General features: G+C 43.3%; 1 protein-coding gene across 2 annotated transcripts in view; it reads right to left on the bottom strand.

Annotated features, from left to right (window-relative positions):
- Positions 1–21407, bottom strand: part of RETREG1 (reticulophagy regulator 1) — a 114836-nt gene that overhangs the window by 26556 nt on the left and 66873 nt on the right. Inside the window, exon 1 of one of the 2 annotated variants that reach the window (XM_019753538.2) lies at positions 11748–12275. The exons of the other annotated variant lie outside the window; for it this stretch is intronic. Within the exon in view, the coding sequence (XP_019609097.1) occupies positions 11748–11782 (35 nt within the window). The 5' untranslated portion in view covers positions 11783–12275. Of the gene's footprint in view, positions 1–11747; positions 12276–21407 lie in introns of those variants that run through there. 2 annotated transcript variants of the gene reach the window in all.

Here is a 21407-nt window from a genome sequence, read left to right as displayed (position 1 = left end):
GCATTCAACTTATTTCCAAAGAAGTAAACAGCTGTTATGTATTAAGATATAAGTTGACCTATCGTTTCAAAAGTCAAAGTGACAGTGGTTTAAATGAGATAGCACTTCGTTTCTCCCTGTGTACAGCAGAATAGAGTGGTCCAGGGCTGATATGGGAGCTCCATAATGTGGGCGATCCAGGCTCTTTTCACATTGTTTCTCAGACACTCTCAACGTCACACACTTCCATCCCATGACCCAAAATCATTACTGCAGCTCCTGCCATCCCATCCGCATTGCAGCCAGCAAGAAGGGGAAAAGGGAACCAGAGGGCACACCCTTTCTCTTAAAGTCATGGCCTGTGAGTTGCATGTAAAGCTTCCACCTACATCCTAGTCACCTGGAACCTAGTCACATGGCCATGCCTAGCCGCAAGAGAGCCTGGGAAATGTAACTGAATTACTGGTGGCCATCATCCAGCTGAAACTTGAGACTGTATTACCAAAGGAAGGAAAGCTGGGTATTTGCAAACAAAGAATCTCCCACAACAATACTCTTTTTGATCTCTTATTTCATCAGTTTACGTAATTTATAATTAAAATGACGCAATTACAAAAGCATCATAAAGAGATTTGTAAATAAACACACTGATTTGGTAAGCACACAACTCCAATGGTGGAAGCAGTTGCATACTAGAGGAGGGATAGACAAACATTTTTGAAAAGGGCCAGATAGCAAATATTTCCCGCTTTGTTGGCCATGTGGTCTCTGTACTCAACCCTGTGGTTACAGCACGAGGACAGCCACAGATAACATGCAAAAATGAAAGACCCTGGTTGTGTTCCAATACAATTTGATTTACAAAAACAGGCTGAAGGGTGGATTTGGCCTCCAGGCTGAGCTAGTCGGCTAGGTTCAAGGGTTCGTGGACGTCCGCCATGTGGCTAAACGGCATTGATGGAGATCAGTGATTAACCCAACAAGCTGCCTGGGAACCAGTCAAAGAGCTTCCACTATAAAACACCTCCCACGTACTGTGCATGTACCAAGGACAGGAACTACCTTAGGAGCTTCAGCATATTAGCTCTAATCCCCACTACAACTTGACATGGTGGGTAACGGTCCCCATTTTCCACATGAGACTGCAGACCCAGCCAAGAAGTGGCAGCACCAGGATAAGATCTTTCCAGGTCTTTCCAGCTCCAGCCCGTCAGCCTCCCACACCTGTGCTCCAACGGCTACATGAAAAAGAGGCCTATTGCTCATAATAAATGAAATGCAAGCACACGATTTCTTGTCATTTTACTAGTGAAGCTATGATATGCTAGATTTGACTCGTAAAGTATTACAAGGTTTCCTTGTGATCTTAAAATAGTCCTTGCCCTAGAAGCTTATCCAGGATTCAGCAAAGAGGTATCTAACCTTCAAATTTTTCCTGGCTAAACTTGCTACTCCCTCAAGCTTCAGAGCATAGGTAACTAACGGGGGGAGGGGGAATCAAAGTGCCAGCAACATCACTGAAAACTTTTAGGGTCTTTCAAAGTTAAATAAACAAAGATTATTATTCCCCCACCGCTCCCCCAAACCCCTCACTTCCATTCTCACCTTGGCACAGCGTGTTTCACTCACATAATCATACCCTCTCCCCAAACATGGCAGATCACACTAACTTGTCGTAACATTCTTTCCACAACCTTCTTGACAAACCCTCACAATCCTTATCTGAACGCCAGGCACCATTTCCAGTTTACAGGAGTTGGCACGAGATAATGAAGCCATCGGCCATCAAACCCTCATACCTTCCTTATGGACACAAGAGCTTCCCATTTTCCCCGCTGCTGTGCCCAAAAAACCGATTATCAGCTACTTTCTTTACCATCAATGCCAATGTTTGTTGTACCTCAGTTTACTGAACAAATCTCTTGTTTCAGCAAGCAAGACCATTCAGTCTAGGTTTATAATTCATCTACATGTGTATTCCTTTTATAACAAAATCTACATCTCAAAGACTTCCTTTGCAAAACCAAATAGGCTTCTAAAGGAAGTCTTCAAATAATTCAAAAACGGAGAAGCTAAGACTATTTAACATTCATGTTCAGTTTAATTACTTTGTAAGGAAAGTTATCCACCAAGTTATGTTATAAGCTATTCCAGAAACATTTTGTTAACTTCTTAGAAAAGAGATCCATGTTTAAACCTACAAATGCCACAAAATTTGTGAGTCCTACATAGAATACTCTAATAGGCACTAGTAATTTCCAAAAAGTATAAACACATTTGTAATTGCATCACCTTACTGGTTTACATTTTATAGGTATACATTGAAAGTGCTCCACTGATTGATGGGCTTGTTTTGTTTTCAAAATAAAGCACTTGCTTATAGTTCAACTAAAACACCACCAGGAGATGTCACTTCACGAGTCACAGAGCAGTATTTGTGCACAGCTGCTTGTTCTGTTTACAGCCAGCGAGGAGGCCACATCATGATGGTAATTACTACACGGCACTCCTCAGGCACCGCCACGTGTGGGTGTCTGCCCGACTCTGGAGCACCAGGCTCCACCCCTGAAACACAGCGCTCTGCATAAATCAGTTTCCAGGCAGAGGGGACTTTGGGGTGTTGAGCCTTTCCCTCACCTCTTCCACATGGGGCACTCGCAACTGCCAGTCCCCCCCACCCCCCGCCCCCTGCTCCTCCATCCAAGACAAAGAATCCACAGTCTGGGTTCCCACCCACCCAAGACGCTACGGAAACCACAGAGCAACATCTTTAATAGCCCTCAGTGGCAGTTCCCCAGTGGGTGACAATCACGCCCAAGGCAGGCCAACCCTGAAAAAATGAGGCTATAACAGGGGAGGGGGTGAGGGGTGGGGTATGGCCGGGCCTGGAAGGCTGACAGGAGCCTCCTTTCAAGGAAAACACCACTGCCCTCTTGACCACCACCTAACGTGTGTGTCCCCCAGGGAGAGCCGGGGCCCTCCCACTGTTTCCCAACTCCTGCGTCAGGACACTTTGTGACCTAGATGGAGTGCCATGCATTGCCACATCCAGTTTGTGCCCCTTTCCTTTGCCAATGTGGAATTCAGAGACAGCCGGTACCGTGGGTGAGAAGGCAGTTGGTGGTGTGAAGGTACAAGGAGCAGAGACCAGAGTGAGAAGAGATGAATGTACGTGAGGAAACAATTAGGAAACAATACGGGTAAGAGCCGAGCGGGGGTAGAACCGTCTTGCCCGATGACATCTCACTCAAAGAAGAAACTGGATGAGGTCATGTTACTCTGGCCAAAGAGCCAGAAGCCAATATTCCCCCTGGAGGCCATTTTTATTTTCCCATTCAGAGTTTACTGGTGGTTTCATAAGAACAGCTGAGAAAACACAGAGTTTTAACTCACTTGTGCCTGAAGGTCTTTCCACTGAGTTTGGGCTGGTTCTCGTTATAGTCTCACTAGGCTGCCAGGGGGCCAACCAGCTCCAGAAACAAACTGAAATCCCTAGATTTCAGTTGAAAGAGAAGTTTGATTGCTGAAGAAAATTACTGATTTTCAAAGCAACCTTTCTTTAGACATTGCAAGCTGATGCCCTATTTTCTCACACACAAAATTGAGGCATTTCTTTCACCCTATCTCCAGCAGTAACTGATCTCTAGAACTGAATCACTTTTGTCCCTTAGTCCTAAGTTAAAAACTAGGTGAATGGAACAGTTCATTTTCTGACTCTTCATATATATGGATATATTTAATTTGTGTGTGGCAGAGGCTATTCTCTTGGTAATTATTGTATCTCAGTCCAGTCCATAAAGGAGGTCGTTTATAATACATAGAAAACAAGGGCTAAAATAAACACCCAGGGAGCAGAGCCAGTTTGTCCACAGGACGCACGTATACAGGTAGCACACCTTCATCCAGAAAATGATGCCCCATAACCAGGGCCCACGGCTTGGGGACAGAGGCTGGGATGGGCATCAGGTCCTCACCAGGTCTTAATATATGGTTCCTCAGTACACAGCCATTCCAGCCGTGGGTGGGGGGTGGCCCTATAAGGGAATGGGGCTAAGAGGCCCGATGGGAAAGAAAACAAGAAAGCCGAGGGAAGAAGAGCATACAAAAGTGTCTTCCAGAGGGTTCCATACACTTGCTGTAGGTGAGCGGTCATTTTACCTCCCAATGGCTACATCAAAGACGGAAATACGATTGTTGAGAAGATTCACAGTGATTAAATATGAGAAGATTCACATATGATTAAAACAGACCAACTGCACAAGAAATACATGCACGGCCTGAACGTGAACTTCCGCCTGTGGCTTCTCAGCTCACTGTCAGCTGCACTGTGCACATATCCTCGCTTCCCCCTCCAAGTGGCAAATCCTTTCACTCAGAGCACAGGTTTGCGGTGTGACACCCACGCTCACTTGGGTGAAAGCAATCCTACGAAGGGTCAAAACTGTATGGACCCAACACACACCCCTCGTGGCCCTATGCCCAACACAAAGACCATGCAGACTGTCCAGACCAAACCAACAAGGAATGCACTGGGCGATCCTGCCTGGTTGAGACCACCTGTAGGCAGAGCAGATGGACGGCGTATGTTGAGTGTCTCCCACACACGTCATGACTGGAGATCGGGATATTCACCCAGATTAGACCACAGACGACTGAGGTGTTTTCACTCAAAGTGGCCTGTTTTGTACTGCTTAAGGCAGTGTATAACTGAAGTAAGTATCATTATTACTTATTATTATTATTACTATTATTAACTATTTTGTGAGGACTTACAGTGAGCCATTTACTAAAATTAAATATTTAATGTGGATCACCATATTTAGTCTATAAAAAGTAAGTATCATTATGCCTATTTTATTGATAAACAAAATGAAATCCAGAGTGATTAAGCGACTAAGACTTGCCCAAGGTCACCCAGCTAGTTAACGGTGAGGCTGGGATTTACAGCCAGGATTGAAAACGACTTTGCATAATTGCAAGGACCATGTCTGCAATAGTCACTCTACAGAATGGTGAAAATAGATAGGTGTTTATGCCTCAAGATCTGAGCTTCAAAGAAATACAAAGTTATTCTAGATAAGTAAATACAGTTATCAAGAAACTAGACCACTGGAGCAGTCCTCTGTTAGGAAGAGATGTCGTCGGTCAGCAGTTGTTTTAAGAGCAGGCAGCGGAGTCAGGTGGAAAGTTTCTCCATAGATGTTTTTTCAAACGATAACTGATACAATTTTTATAAAAACAAATATTAAGTAAAAATTTTTCTTTTTCTAGACGTTTTATAAGAGAGCCCCCAAATTCTTTCTTCCCAAGGTAAAGTGGGGTCCCATCTCCTCTCCCCTCAAGTCTGGAATTTTTGGCTGCTTGGCCAACAGGACGTAGGGGAAATGATGCTGGCCCGGCCGTCGGAAACTAGCCGCTCATATTTCACACCTTCCCATCCAATCATTCCCTAATTAGAAAAATTAAAAGTGATATATCACTCTCATTTGTAGGGCAACACTGTTTTCAATAATATAGTAATGATGTATGCATGAAATTCCAAAGGGTAGACTCTTTTTCAGGCATTAAAAAAATGCTTCCAAAATGTTTAGATGCCATTGGGAAGCGCTCAGGAGAGGGGGGGGAAAAGCAGCATACAAAACTGTATGTAACATATATACAATTATTGTAACTGTGCCAAGAAAATCTGTCCAAAGAAATACTAAAAAGCAAAATATACCAGTATTTTTTTAGGGTAGTAAGATGACAGTTGATCCTTTCTTCTTTAAATGCATTTTCCCCATACTATTTTTATATCCCCAAATGAACACTTTTAACATCTTCTAGTTGAAAAACATGACTGCATATGAGACTTGCCCCTCAGGCAAGCCCGTGTACTCACATACCTTCTGTGGGACCCAGATTTACACAGTGAGGAGAAGAAGCGAGACAACTGGATTTGGACACAGACGGGACGAAAGGCTGGGAGTAAGGAAAGCCCAAACAATGGCCTTTTCCTGTTAGCAACGGCTTCTCTTGGCAGCCCTGGGACAGCCCTTTCCAATGGCCCACCACACAGTAGCTGCCACCCTCCTTTGGCACTGGAAACCAAAGAGACCTTCATCACATTTTAGGGATGTCAAAAGATTCGTCAGCCCATATTCATAAAATATAAATCAGCTTTAACAGGGGCTTGACGACCGGAAGCTTACGGGGGAGCTGCAAGGATTTGGGAAGCATACTGCCTGTTCACTGGTGTTGATTAAGATATCACACAACACACAGAAAAACCTCCTGTAACAAGGGCAGACTATGTTGTTCTCTGTGTTCTTAATCAATTTCAAATATTAGCCCAGCTGGGTCAAAGTAGAATTTCAAAAGTGGTAAACATTTTCTATGCCTGAGAGCGATTTTCCATGACTGTGTTGGAGGGAGGAAAAAAAAAGACACCATTATTAATTCCTTTGACAAGCCTTTACTGAAATGCTTGTATGTCTTGGGGATACATCCATGAAGAAGATGTAACACAGAATTAAACGCAACTCCTGCATCAGCCCACAATCAATGTGTGTGCTGGAATCGACCTCCACAAGCTTTTCGGAACCAGTTTGGTACATCTTTTCCCAGTTCCACTCTCAGTGACCTCCTGTGGGTGGCTTGAAAAGGAATCAACAAATGGTACATTAGGGCTTCCCCTCCCCTAGAGAGCCAGTTGTTAAACGTCATCGACCAGCACACATTACCCACAAAGGCCCAATGACGGGCTCCTGGATCCCTGTCCACTCATCTCCAGCCACTCTCTCCTTCCTCCTGTGTGCCAACCATACGGACCTTTCTCAGTGTCAAACCCACCCAGTGCGTCACCACCATATGACCATATGTGTGTCTAACTACACAGGCTCAGGACTCAGCAGCCTGATCCTTCACTTCATGGCCGCGCCAACTTTGCTCTCTCTGCGCCTAGTTCCAGCGGACTTTCTCAGGCAACCAAAAGCTGAAATATGCTTGCTCACGGGAAACCCATTTCACGCAAAGCTTGAGATGGGTACACTAGTCAGATTTCTTTGTGAGGCTACTCTTAACCTCACCTCATATTTTAAAGAAACAGCACTATCAAAGGAGAGGCTTCATCAATACAGTAAAATCAATCCTGTAATGGGCCAACTTGAATTATTCAAACATCTGGATTAAAGAGTATACTTAAAGCAATTTCTCTCCAGCTTTCCAAGAGTAAAATTCAATGTGATGGTCGCTGCCATTTCCAAATACTAACCAGGCCAACAAGCTTTTAAAGAGCTGTGGGTTTCTTAGATGGAACAGCCCTTCGTCTGTCCAGAAGTCTGGTATGTGGCCACCTCACCATTCCAGAGCAGTAAGATCTGTGAACAACTGAAATTGCCACGACAGAGTTATAGTCAGCCTTTTTCAATCAAAGCGTCAATTAAGTCTTCACCACAGTATATGATAAGTCAAGCAACAATGCTTCAGAGAGTCCTGTATTAACAGCCAACATTTTGCTTCTTAATCACGAAAACTTCATGTTTTCTACTTATTGGTTAAATAGTAGACCCTTCTAAAGAATCTAGAAAACCAGCTGCTGTCTGTGACTGTCCCATGGTTAGCAGGACACCAAGTCACCCTTCCTCACTAATGATTTATGAAGAGTCTTGTCCAAAAGAAAGACACTAAAGCCTGTCACACACACAGAGCACACCCAACTGTGTCAGCTGCAGGGTCAGACTCACTGTCAGAAGCTGTTCTCTCTCTGCAGATGGTAAAACCCCTCACAGGAGTCCAAGTACCTATTACAGGTGTGAGACCCAGTTCTCTGTCACCCAGTGGGTGACCACAAACTATGCTGTAATAAACAGTGCTGTCTTGCACTCCCAGTATACGGCCTCCACCCTTGGGTTTTCTTGATGTGTAATGTATGCTGATTTCTGAAATGCTTATCCACCTAATTCCCAATTTATCGATTTAGTTGTGTTCCAAAGTTAGCATTTTCATACCTCAGAACCCACGTTTCCATGAGAAATTATAAATGGTGACATTTTCAGGCCAATTCACAAAAGCATATTACCTTATAGTATTTGAGTGGCCCCCACCTTTCCCCCAACCCCCAGCTTCAAACCCTCTAATGATTTCTCACCACCTTAATTAACGTCCCACCTCCTACTGTACCTGTGAGACACCGCAGGCCTGGCCAAACCTCTTCCCCACTCATTGTTCTCTGTTCCTGCCTTTCTGTTCCTAACAGGTGCCAATTCACACACCCCTGTCAGGCCCTGTGCCCATGCTGGGTCCACTTCTCAGAGAGCACTCCCTTTACATCCTCACATGGCCGGCTCCTTCAAACCTCAGCTCCACGGGCGCCTCTCAGCGAGGTTTCCATACCACATATATACAAGGTACTCTCCCACATTACCTTTAAAAAGATGTTTTAGCCCTCATTGTCTGAAATATTCACTTATCTTTTAATGCAAGTGTCTTGTCTCCCCCATCCAGACTGTATGCGCCATGGGAGCAGGGGTCTGACCCATCCGCTCAGCACCTGGCATAGCATCGGCTCAGGCGCAGCACTTGTAAGTACATGCAGAGTGAACCAGGCAGTGAGGCCATAATGATCTCGTGTGCAAGTGCGGACCTGAGACACACTCAGAGCTTGGTCTCGATGGCCCAGGGTCCAGCCCCCTTGCTGGCAGCTGGAAGTGGGGATGTCACGCCTATCACACCCCTCCCTCCACCACATATGGACCACCTCTGAGGGCCTGCACTGCTGCCCCCACAGTGGGGCCTCACAGTAGGTGGGACGAGGAAACACCTAGAGCCAGGCCTCTGGCCGGAGTCTAATTTTCCTCGTATTTCTTGATCCTGTCTGCTTCCCCCGTCACTGCCCACACTTTTTTCCTTCTTCTTTGGCACCCCACACTTCCTGCTTGGGTTTCAGCCTTCCACATCCTGCAGAAGGGCATTCTTTCACACCCTCTCCCCGCATCTCCTGACCTTGAAACTGGAATGGAGTCTTTAGAGGTTCTCACCAAGAGCATTTACTACTGCAACATGGTAAACAGTGAGGAGGAGGGTCTCTCACCTGCCTCCCTCCCCTCCCAGGCAGTCGTGTTCATGTGTTTCCATTTGGTGAGTATAAAACGGTGCCGCAGAGCCGCTGGGCCATGAGTGTACAAAGCAGTCCGAGCCGCGGCAGCTGTTGCACACATCCTGACACACTGACGAAGCTTCATATCCTTTGTTTTTTTCACTTATTTAAAAGACTACATTCAGGGGTGGCCGGATGGCTCAGTTGGTTAGAGAGCAAGCTCTGAACAACGGGGTTGCCGGTTCGATTCCCACATGGGCCAGTGAGCTGCGTCCTCCACAACTAGACTGAAGAGAACAAGCTGCCGCTGAGCTTCCAGAGGGGCGGCCGGATGGCTCAGTTGGTTAGAAAGTAAGCTCTCAACAAGGTTGCCAGTTCAATTCCCACATGGGGTGGTGGGCTGCACCCCCTGCAACTAAGATTGAAAACAGTGACTGGACTTGGAGCTGAGCTGCGCCCTCCACAACTAGATAGAAGGACAATGACTTGGAGCTGATGGGCCCTGGAGAAACACACTGTTCCCCAATACTCCCCCCCAAAATTAAAAAAAAACAAAGATTACATTCAGATTTAGCTCACTGTCAGTTACAGAGCAATTTAAGTCACCAAATTCCAAAATGGGATTAAAATAACATGAAGAAGCCTGGATATGAAATTCAACCATAATCTGTTGCGCTCAAGCCCTAAAAACAAGATGTGTCAGCAGATCTACCACTTCTAATAGTTATTTCTCATGTAGACATCACCGAAGGAGTTGTCCAGTGGCATTTAATTTCAAATTTAGCAAGAATAAAATTCTCTCCCTCTCAAGTGTAATCTTGTATTTCTAGCCTAGCTCTAAACTTTCCCTCTGTCCGGGTGCCCTTTCTAACTTTCTGCACAGATAGGGAAAAAACAAACTTTCGAAGCAAAGCAAAGTATATTGTATAGAAAACACCAAATGTTAAGAGCTGGGAGCTACCTCATTGAAATAAAAAAGTGGGGGGAAGGGTACATTGCTTCAAAGGAGACGGAGTTTCCCATTTTCAGCAAATATATTATCAGTCCTTAGTAATAATCATTTTTATTAGATATATACTCTCCTTTTATGTTTATTCTTTGTAACCAGTAAAACATTCTTAGAAAATAATCTTATGTTTGTTTAAACCACAAACTTAGTTCAAAATAGTTATAATTACCCACAATTACAATTTAATTGTGATATTACATTTCATTAAGGCAACCCTTATCATATTTCTACCAAATCTCTCCTGTCAGTCTCTAAATGATCATGTCCCCTAGATACTCGTATTTATTGCAGGTATGAAAATCATCCATAAATACATTTCATTCAACAAGTATTAATTAAAAATGCCAATTCTGCATAAAATTCTATGCAGAGAGCTAGTGGGAATGCCAAGATGCTAACAGAAAAAGAGAAAGTCCTATTTTCAGAAATGTTAAAATGTCATGGGGGAGGGGGTGATACATACAATACAGGTAGTTCAATCCATTAGCTCAAAACCAAGACTGACGTTTACATTTCTCTGAAAATGTTTTCTTAACTAGTTAGTTAGTCCATGTCCTAAATCTAGGCATTTTTATAAATGTCGTCTTTAAGTACTTGATTTAATTTCTCATTTTATATAGAAAATTATCTCATTATTCAATTAAATGTCAACGTAATGTCCCCTTTGATGTACTGGGAAGAAATTTGGAAGAAAATAAAAATTAGAAAACTGAACAGAAAAGTAGCTTTGAAGGACATGATTGTAACTGATTATAACACTAACACACACACACACACACACACACACACACACACACATCATTTAACTATGGCTGTAAAGGGATGCTTATCTTCATGACAGGGACCAAAAAATATATATATATATTTGGCATTCCTACTTCTAGAGAGTTACCAGTTTCTACCCTCTTTGACAAAATTGTCAATTTCCCTTTTTCCTACTTTAATAGCTCTCTTTCTACCTCTTCATATCCTAATTTCCATGATCCTAATTAGAATTCCAATGAAACTGATTCATACAAATTTTGTTAACACAGAAATGGGGCTAGAAATGGGCCCTCAATACAGGCACAAATGATGCTCATATTAGTGGGAATTACTGCCTGGTTCCTTACCCATCTCTATCCCGCACCCTTCTTAGAGCCAGATAGTAATAAAAACATCACTACAATTAATTTACTGAATATGGGCGCTCAACTGATCACATTTTCAAAGATAAGAATTGTGGTTAAAAGAAAAGTGCTGTCATATCAAAATTGGTCTAATATTTAGCCTTTAGAAATGTTCAACAAGTCTTTAAAATGCAAACATTTTACAAAATGTTCACTAGCTTCGATTTCCAAAAACTATCATCTAAAGTTAAAAATCAAACATCAAAAATTCAAGTAGACTTTACAGGGTGTAAAGGGAAATATTTTTAAAAATTTCATGCCATCACCTCCTCATTTAAGAAAAACACTCACACATGTTTCTAAGGGTATAGTTTAGGATAGGCTATATAAGGGTATACTAATTTTATCTCTCTCTCTTCAATGTAAAGAAAATTGTTTCCTGGAATTAAGGGATAACAGTCCTAATTTTTATTTTTAATTTTAATTTAAACTACTTTTTAAATTAGTCATAATAGTTTTAAAAAGATAGCTAGCGAATGAAATACACTCAAGAAGAAATATATATCATAATTACCTTTTGCCTGGTCCCGCGTCCTCACCTTCAGGCATTTCTGCCTCTTAGAAAATACTAACACAGTGGAGAAAGCCGCAACACTTCGTGCCGCAATGTTTTCTCCTCCACTGTAACGATGAGTATCGGGAGGGAAAAACCCCAGTGATCAAGTTCTTTCCTTTTTGGAAAAAAAGCACTCCTCCCTTACAGAAAGGAGGTGTTTACAAACTTCCAAAGCGCCTGCCTGCCTTGAATGAAGCTAAGAGCCGAGTTATTATGACTGCTGCCTTCTAAAAATAAATAGGTCACCTCTTACTCCAGTACCGTGACAGGCAACGGGGAGCAAGCACTGCCCAGCTGCCCAGCATTTTCTGTCCGGTCGTGTGAGAAGGTGTCACCACCCAGCTACTAACCTTTATTGGGATGACTTCGCCTAGTCCTGCCTACCCTTTCTCTTTCCTTTTTTTTCCTGGCATGACCAGCACCCCACAGGAGGGTGGCGTGGCCTCGGGGAGCTGGAAACTTCAGCCTGGGCTATCAGATCTCTAACTCACAGGAGGGAGCTGGAGGGCAGAGAGCAAAATGGGCTGTACGTGCCAGAACTGAGAGGTTTGTTTGTTCTGAGAACGCTTAGCCACTCAGCAAAAGAGCGCTCACTCAAAAACAGAAGGAAAAAAAAAAGGAAAAAATGCCAATAAACAATTGTGTTTTGACGGATATTGTTTTGCAAGAAGATCTTTCCTTGGGTCATCTAGATTTCTCAACTCGAAGTAAGTATGCACACGTATGTGAGTCCCTGTGTTCCTTTGGGCAACATGGTTTTGCCCGCAGGACTTCCCTCTATCACCAGGGAGCAGCCTGACATTGGCACATGGCCGGGCTGTGAGCCTGAGATGTTTTTAAAGCGTGGCTTATCACTGCACAGGAGTCATCAATCACTAGGTACCCTCATTTGCTGCAACTTCTAAGAGCAGGACAAAAATCACTTCAATGCTACTTGCTTCCAAAAAGCCTAGGAGAAAAGTTCGTTCCTAGGTGGTCAAGAGGTACGAATTTCCACTTATAAAAGAAATAAGTCATGGGATGTAAGGTACAGCATGGTAACTACAGCTAACAAAACTGCATTGCATATTTGAACATTGCTAAGAGAGAAGATCTTAAAAGTTCTCATCACAAGAAAAAGTATACAACTATGTGACGACAGTGTTAACTACATTTACCGTGGTGATCATTTCATAATATATACAAATAGCTAATCATTGTGTTGGACACCTGAAACTCATACAGTGTTATATGTCGATTATATCTCAATTTAAAAAATAGAAAGTATAGCTCCTTGTTCATTTAAAAAAAAAAACGGCTAAAAGAAATATTACTGAGATTCCCTTAAGAATGTACCCTTAAAGCTTTGCACAAAAACTTGAAACCACTTTTTTTTTCTCGTTGGTGACATTAAATAAGGCAGTTAAGCAAGATCTAATTATTATGAAACAATATATATATTTTTTGTTTTTACGAACTTTTAAAAAAAAAATGTGTGCTCTATTGTCACGTTATAGCTAATCCGAGCAATATGTCTATAGCTAACGCATATTTTACATTTATATTTGTCAAAGTGATTTCTAGAGCATTAAAGAATTGAAGAGTTAAAGCAAATAACATATTAATCTAATTCCTTTTGAAAGTGTTAGCTATTTTGCGATACGTGCATGTCACAGTTTGAGACAATTCTTTAATATTTCACTCAAGATCTAAAGTTGTAAACTTCAAAGTCTAAGATTAAGTCGGTGCAGGTACTCAAACACATAACTCAAATACCGTTGACCTTGAAAGAAAACAGTCATAAGCAGAGTTCTGAAGATCAGGTTTTGCAGGAGCCTCTCAGACCGGAAGCAATGGGCTGTGTTGTTAGAAATTCCAGGTTTGAAGAATTGAAATGTTGAAACACTGAAAATATTATCAGTGAGAACATTACAGCACTTCTATTTAACCTTATCAACAAAAACAAAAATGCTAATTCTGTCTCTCAGTGCTGATAATTCAACCCTGTTAATTTTCCCGTTTGTTCTCCTAAGCTCCTATGTCACTATTTCTTGATAACTGAGCACAGCTTTTGCTGAACTTAGCTACTGGGTACCACAGCACTGAATATATCCCTAAAACCAGCCTCTCAGTTTTAAAGGGCAATGAACTGATTAGTGCTACAACAGGTCAACCGCCCATCACTACCACAAAATATTTACTAAAATACTTCCTTTAAGCACTCCTTCATGTGTTTTTAAATTACTTGCTCCAACCATGGATTCCCCTTTACGTATATTTGTTTTTACTCCTGAAATTCACAAGGACAAGAAGGGCAAACACAGCCAGCACAGATAACAAAACCAAGAGTGTAACTACATGACCGACACAAAGGGTGGCTTCCTCGCATCAATGATACCTTCTGCCCTGGGAGGGACTGGGGTGCCAAGGGATCCCTCATCGTTGCTGACCTGAAATCCACTGGGCACTCCGAATTGGAGGACTCAAAGGATACAGAGGTGGGAGAGATGAGGGCCAAGGAAGCTACCCAGGATTTTCAGAGGCTGAAAGTGGGGCCCAGCAGTTAGGGGACTTGCAGGTGACAACGCCAGGAGCCGCCTCCAGCGCAAAGTGCTCTTTTCCCTATGCCAGCTGAAGAGACAGCTGAGCCCACACATTCTCGCGAAAGCTCATGTGGCCAGACACTTCCATTGTTTAAGTTTCTTACATCCATACTCTTTCAAAATCCGACCCACAAGATTCTTGATAAAACGGGTTCCTGAGAACCCACACAAGGACAGGGTCTTGTTGAAAACGAGCTCAGAGCAGGCTGACTACAGTTTGGCCAAGAGAGGGTCTTTGTCACCTCCTAAGAGCAGGCACGTTTTTATTTCTTAGATTAGCACTCAGCACTATAATTGTATGGGCCTTCAGCACGGCAGCTCCACGTGGCTACTGAGCGTATGATATGTGGCTAGTCCAGATTTCTAAGACAGAATCAGAAAAAAAGAATGTACAACATCTCACTCTTACATTTTATACTGACTACATGTTGAGATGATAATATTTGGGGAATACTGCTTAAATAAAATATATCATTAAAATTAATTACACTTGTTTTTCACTTTTTCTTAACTTGGTTACTAACAATTTTAAACAATGTATGTAGTTTACATTACATTTCTATTGGCCTGTACAGCTCTAGAGCTACAATTCTCTGCTTCCTTGACAAAATTGGCCTACATTAGACATAAAACAAAAGTTACTATGAGAGCTAACTAACACAATCTTGCCAACTGTTTCATAAACTCTTCCGGGATAGCTTTAAATCAGAAGGGAAAAGACTAGAGATTACAAAAGGCAATTCACAGGACAGTACTGAGAAAAGTCCACTGAACATTTACTCCCTCAATATCTTGGCCTCTGCTTTTCTCCACCTACAACCCTCTCCCATCCTTCCTTCAAGAGTAAGACCTGGTAAGTTCTTCAAGGCCAGGCTGGATCCCGAGTTCTTGATTCCCTCCCCTCCTCTCTACTCCAGTTGGTACCACCAATGATCCATCTTCTCGTCAGTCCAGACCCTCCAGAATTCTACTGGCTCTTTCCCCTCAGCCCACCACTGACCACAGATCCCCTAGTTACTAACCTCTGGCTTCTGTCCCATACAGCCAAAGGTCCTAACCAGCGGCCTGTGGTCATGTAAATATATACATATATATACATATACATATATATATATACACACACACACATATGTATATATATGTACACACATATATACATATGTGTACATATATACGTATACATATGTGTATGTATATATATTCATATATGTATAGACACATATATATACACGTGTATATATACATATATATATACGTATATATATGTATGGAAATATCTGGAAAGGTATGTATGAAGAAAAGGAAACCAGGACAAGGGGAGAAGAACGAGGGAAAGAGAAGAGAAGAGGAAGGGAAGAAGAGAAAGGAAAAGGCTCATAAAGGACTTATACCTCGGTGTTAATTGTAGTTTTCTTCTCCAGCTTAAGGAAATAATGAATATTTTCCATTATATACTTTTTGCCTGTCTGTATTTTCTATTTTTCAGCAACAAATACAAATTGCTCTTGTGATAAGAAAAAAAATTTGTTCTTAAAATACGAAAAAGAAAAAAATGTTACTTTAAACTGGAAGGGGAAACATTTTTCTGCGGCTTCCTGTCACCAAAGGGGGTGGGGCAATCCCTGTTCTTTCACATGGGAAGTAAGGCCGGCAGGAGCACCAGGCTTCAAAATCTGTGAGAGTCTGGGAACTGACTGTCGGGCAGACACGTGTTGAAAGAATGAGAAAGGAAATCCAAGCCAGCCCTCCCCCCACACACTGCCTCGGGAGTCTAAGTATTACCCTCCCCGTTTCACATCCCACCAACGACTTCTAGTGTTCAGCAGATACTGAATTTGTTTACCACAAAAATTCAGACTATGTATCACCCACTTTGCAAAAGTGGAATAAGGATATGGAACTAGTATCAATGCCAAGCGGAAAAGGGCATTTTTTTCTTAGATTAAAAAAAACAAAACAAATCAAAGGATCAAACCATCATGTATGTACATGGTGTGAATGACGCCATTCGGTAATGACAGATCTGATGAATAATCACAACATGCCACACTACTGAGAGCTGGTCCCCTCTCTCTTGCTCTCCGGGTGGGGAAATCATACTGAGACTTGTCCTAGATCCGTGGCTTTCAAAGCAATAAAAGCGTTTCCCCCCAAATGCTATGTTATGCCAAACCTTAGTATATAAGACACAACCACCAAAAAAAGTTACTCAGGTTTAAATGGGGGCAGGGCACTGACACGTGGCCTCACCTATCCATGAAGGCAGCCCCTGAACTGGGTCCTTGGAAACCCAGAGCTGCTCAAGATACAGTTGGAAAACTATGACCCAGATCATCTAGGAAGAGAAAATGGGAACCTTCCTTCACAGTCTCTTCTCATGATAATTAGAACAGACTCAATTCAGTTACCCATTTTATCCTTTTACCTTTTTAAAGCTTTGCACATGGAATGTTTCCCTCAAATTTCTTTTCATCCAAAAATACCGGGCTCTCTAAAACCAACACACAGAGCCTGTGAAGCACCCCCATCCCTCAGCTTTCTGGTCAACCTCCTTCTTTCTTTTGTTGTATCACTGTAGTCACCCTACTTCCCAGCCTGGAACAGGCCCCAGTTGCACCTCTTCTCCTGATGTAATTAATAACAGACCCCTTTCACTCTCATCAATGCACCTGTTTAGGCCATCAATTGTAGGGTAACCCAACAGATCACCATTTTCTTTCCCCTACTAGTCAGCATGTCTATTTTATTAATATGTGCTGGACTGTCATGTCTGGATTTGTCACATAATTTGTTATGGTCTCGCTGGGGACCCCCAACTGAAGCCAGATCTTTGCCACAGACCACGCAGTGTGGCCAGTGAGTGCCTCTCACACCTTTCCAATCCTGTCCATGCTACACCTGCTGTCTGACCCTGCGATGGTTGAACTGTGTTCCCCCAAAAAAGATACTGAAGTGAAGCTGTCTGGAAAGTGTGGTTTAGATGGAATAGAGTGCAGTAGCCCAGGGGATCCTGGAAACGAGCCAGGCTGGTGGAGGTGAAAAGGCCAGGTGTGGAAGACAAACATGGGAGGAGAGTCAGCGAGGCAGGAAGGGAAAGCGGGCCAAGGAGAGAAGCTAAGTGGGAGCGAGACGAGAGACTCAAGAGCCCCAGGGTTCTGTCCTGTGCCAGCTACACCTTTGTCATGCTCAACTCTTTGGGGGTCTCTTTGGTGTCCTAACTTTCTAATCAAATGTGTTTTTTAATGAAATTCATTATATGTTGTTAATTTTTAAATTGTGATATTTAGGAGTTAATGACCGTTTGACTCCATGAAGCTAAGTGGAAACACCACAAATAACCCATGTACCCACTCCTTCAGTGGGCTCACAGCAGGAAGGCTGGGGGATTGGGGGATGGAGAAGAGCGGGAAGTGACAGTGAATTCAGAGCACAGAGACAGCCTCGGGAAAGATGGAGAGGAAAGAGAGGCAGTCTGGCGACGGCTTAAGGAAGAGAGGAGAAAGGGACTGTGAAACAAGACGTGCTCAGGCGTCACATCACCCTACTTCACTGGCCTGTTCTTTTGTTTGGTTTTTATTTTCTCATGTGTTTCTCTGAGGCCCATTTTATTGCACTAAATACGGTCTCCACAAACTCTTGTTTGTGGTCCCCTCTCCGAGAGCCTGTTGGTCACCTGTGACGGGTCTTGGTCCTACTTACCTCATCATTCCTTCTCTCCTTAAAATATAGTTGATATGCTTCTGCAGCAAATCAATTTTTTCCTTTATCTCTTCTCCCTCCCATCCTTCCCCTACCTGCGTCTTCCCTACCTCCCCCCAAAATCTATAAAACTCCAGCAGGAGTATAGACACTGGTAGAAATCAAATTCCTAGGGGGCCCAATGTTACCATTGGTTCAAGCTTCCCGCCACAGAACACACCTGTTCTGAATAATCTTGCTTGCTTTCTTATGTAAAGCTCTCTTCTAAGGCTCTACGTGTATTTCAGGGGTAAAGGTCCTCGACAGTTTTTGGTTCCAAGAAATTTAGAACAAACAGCCATAGGAGAAAAAGAAGTCTGGCAGATTTCACTGATCTTAGCACACAGAAGGAAATGGAAAACTTCTAAGACCATGAGTCCCAGAGACAGAGGTCTCTGTGGACGGGAAACCCTTAGAGTGACTGAACAAGAGTGGCACACAGCTCAAAATAAAACTTATCTCTTGAGCTTAAAAATAAAATGCAAGACAGAGGGCAATGAGAACCTTTTGTTTAACTACAGATTATGCAATACTTTTCATTCCTAAATAGCGCCTGATAAGATGCTTGGCTATACATTTACTCAGTATTTTGTGGAGAAGCCAAATTGAATGGAGACTTTGCAGCCAAACAGGCCTACAATGGTTAATCATTATTTCCATATTAGTTTTCCCTATTAATGATTGATCATCCGTTTGGAGATTATGGGTTGGGTGACCAGAAAGCCTCCTTTTGGTCCCTTTTCCTTAGTAGCATGTGACACCATTGTGGCTTTGGCTGGCTGGGCTCCACCTGCTGACCCAGCAATGGATGGGGATGAGAAATCTCTTCAGACTCGCAAAGAACCTCTCCTCCAGGCAATGGGGTTTGAGGAAATGTGCTAGAGACCAATAGCCTACAGCTTCTAGGCATTCCTGAAGAGGAAGCAGCCCCTTTAGAAGCATTTGCTACAAGAAAAGCTGGGCGTCTTGATAAGTGGGGAAGGAGAGGGCCTTAACTTACAGAGACTTCAAAGTTGCTTCTTGTAGAAAGGCAGATCCCTCCAATAACTTAATGGATCGGGTCTCCTGATTGCCCCAACCATTGGTTGACTGATAATAAATCGGGCCTCTCAGAAACTTCAGGCCACCTCAGGGATCCAACTGATACAGTAACAGCAACTCGAAGGTGTCCCATAAGTGACTTCATTTCCATCTGAGTAAAACCCCTTCAACAGCTAGCAAAAAGCAAAAGCTTTGAAAATAGAATGAAACAAATCTAAACCATGAATCTTGAAAAGCCTTAGAAGAGAAACTGGGTCCACCGAGAGCGATGAGCTAATGCCCGATTTCCTGCCCCCACAAAAATTCCTCACGAAGGGTTTCCCCCAGCATCCAGCACCTCTCTAAGCGTAACAAACTTATTTTATTTTAGTAAAATGTTGTTTATTTAATATACAAGATTATTTCATTTTAATTTAATTTTAATACACTTTCTGTTTTGGAGTAAGTTTAGACTTCTACAAGAGTTGCAAAGGAAGTACAGAGAACTGCATACCGCTCACCTAACTCCACCTGGGTTGATATCTTGCATTAACCCAGTACTTTTGTGAAAACTAAAAACCAACATTGGTATATTACTATGAACCAAACTCCAGACTGTGTGTTTCCCTCACTTGTTTCACCAACGTCCTTTTTTCTCTTCCAGGATCCCATCTAGGGGACCTCACTACAGTCTCCTACAAAAGTCTCCTGTCGTCTGAGAACTTCTCAGTCTTCCCTTGGTTTCAGGACCTTGACAGTTTTGAGGACAACTTTGTAGATATCAGGTATTCTGCAGAATATCTCTCAGTTTAGACTTACGTTTTTCTCACAATTAGACTGAGGTTACGGATTTTGGGGAAGAAGACCACAGTGGTGAAGGACCCTTCTCACATGAGGGGGTTCCCGATGTGCACTTGTCTTGTCACTGGCGATGTTAAGTTGGTCATTTGGATAAAGCAGAGTTTGCCAGGCTCCTCCACTGCAAATTTATTCTTTTTCCCTTTCCACACTAGTCTTTGAAAGGAAGTCTAAGTTCAACCTCCGCACAGGGGAAGGGAGGTGGCGGTGGCCAGGCAGGCACAGCTCCACCTCCTAAATGGGGGAGTAACGACATACATTGTTCGGAATTCTTCTGGAAGGGAGCTCTGTCTCTCCTCCCTCCCTCATCTACGTATTCAGTCATTTATATCAGTGAGGGCTTCCGTGCCCTCATGAGCACGTCGCGTTATAACCCACTTCTGTTATCGATTCTGTTGCTCGAATTGTTCCAGCCACAAGCTTGTTTCTGCCCACCCCGCCCGCTCCGACTCCTCCGACCCCTTAACTGAGAGACCTGGAGGGGCCACCTCTCTGTCCTCTTGGCACTGTGCCACTAGACCTGCCCAACTCTGGCCAGCCGACACTCTCCAGCCAAGTTCAGAGTTAATCACAGAGCCGCCAGCCCCCTCCACGACCGTCCTGCTTCCTTCCCACCGACGTCAGCACCAGCCAAGAGGCGACACCGGGACGGAACCCAGAAGTCGGAGGTGGGCCGACACAGGGGAACCCAAGCCTGAGCCCATGCGTGTGCCTCCATTTCCAAGGACATCTGCGAGACAGGGCACTGCTTATGGCCTTCCGTGCTGTGCCAGGTGCTCTGGGTAGTGTCCTCGGAGGTGAGCTGTGCACACGCGTGAGCTGCCGCCAGTGCGTTCTTCTGAAAGCCATGGCAACCTGCTGTTTATTTTCCTCGCTCTGGTAAAATGTCCAGGATTGAAATGGAGTTCCAATGTCCTTTCTACTTGTGCTGTTTGTACTTACCTTCCATGTTTCTTTCCTATTTTGAGTATTAGAGGGAGTCCACAGTTTAAAAATGGAAACGAGACTTGGCTTCTTGACCTGGGCCTGCTTTTAGCATCAAACCATGGCAATATCATACACACACTTCATCATAGGTTTTCCTAGCGGCTTCACGCTGCCAGATGCTGCCTTCTCTCTGCTTATTTATAACGAATGTGTGAATTTTTTATATCCAACTTGACTTTATATTTTTAATAAGACAATAAAATCACAAGTTGTATTGAAAACTGTAGAGGGCAATGACTTGTTTAAGACCCGGATCTAGCTTCTGTGTCCCGTTAAAATGTAAACGTCACCTCAGTCCTAAATATAAGTGAAGAGCAAGGGACACACACTGTGTCAGAAGCTGTAACAGAGGCCAGAAAACAACGTATGTCTCCACACCGTCTGTGCAAGAGGGGATATCGTGTTCACACGTCTTCTAGGGATGCTCAGGCCC

The sequence above is a fragment of the Rhinolophus sinicus genome, linkage group LG03 (assembly GCF_036562045.2).
Source record: "Rhinolophus sinicus isolate RSC01 linkage group LG03, ASM3656204v1, whole genome shotgun sequence".
Taxonomy (NCBI): domain Eukaryota; kingdom Metazoa; phylum Chordata; class Mammalia; order Chiroptera; family Rhinolophidae; genus Rhinolophus; species Rhinolophus sinicus.
The sequence above is the reverse complement of the archived record's forward strand: the minus strand, read 5'-3'. Positions and strand labels throughout refer to the sequence as shown.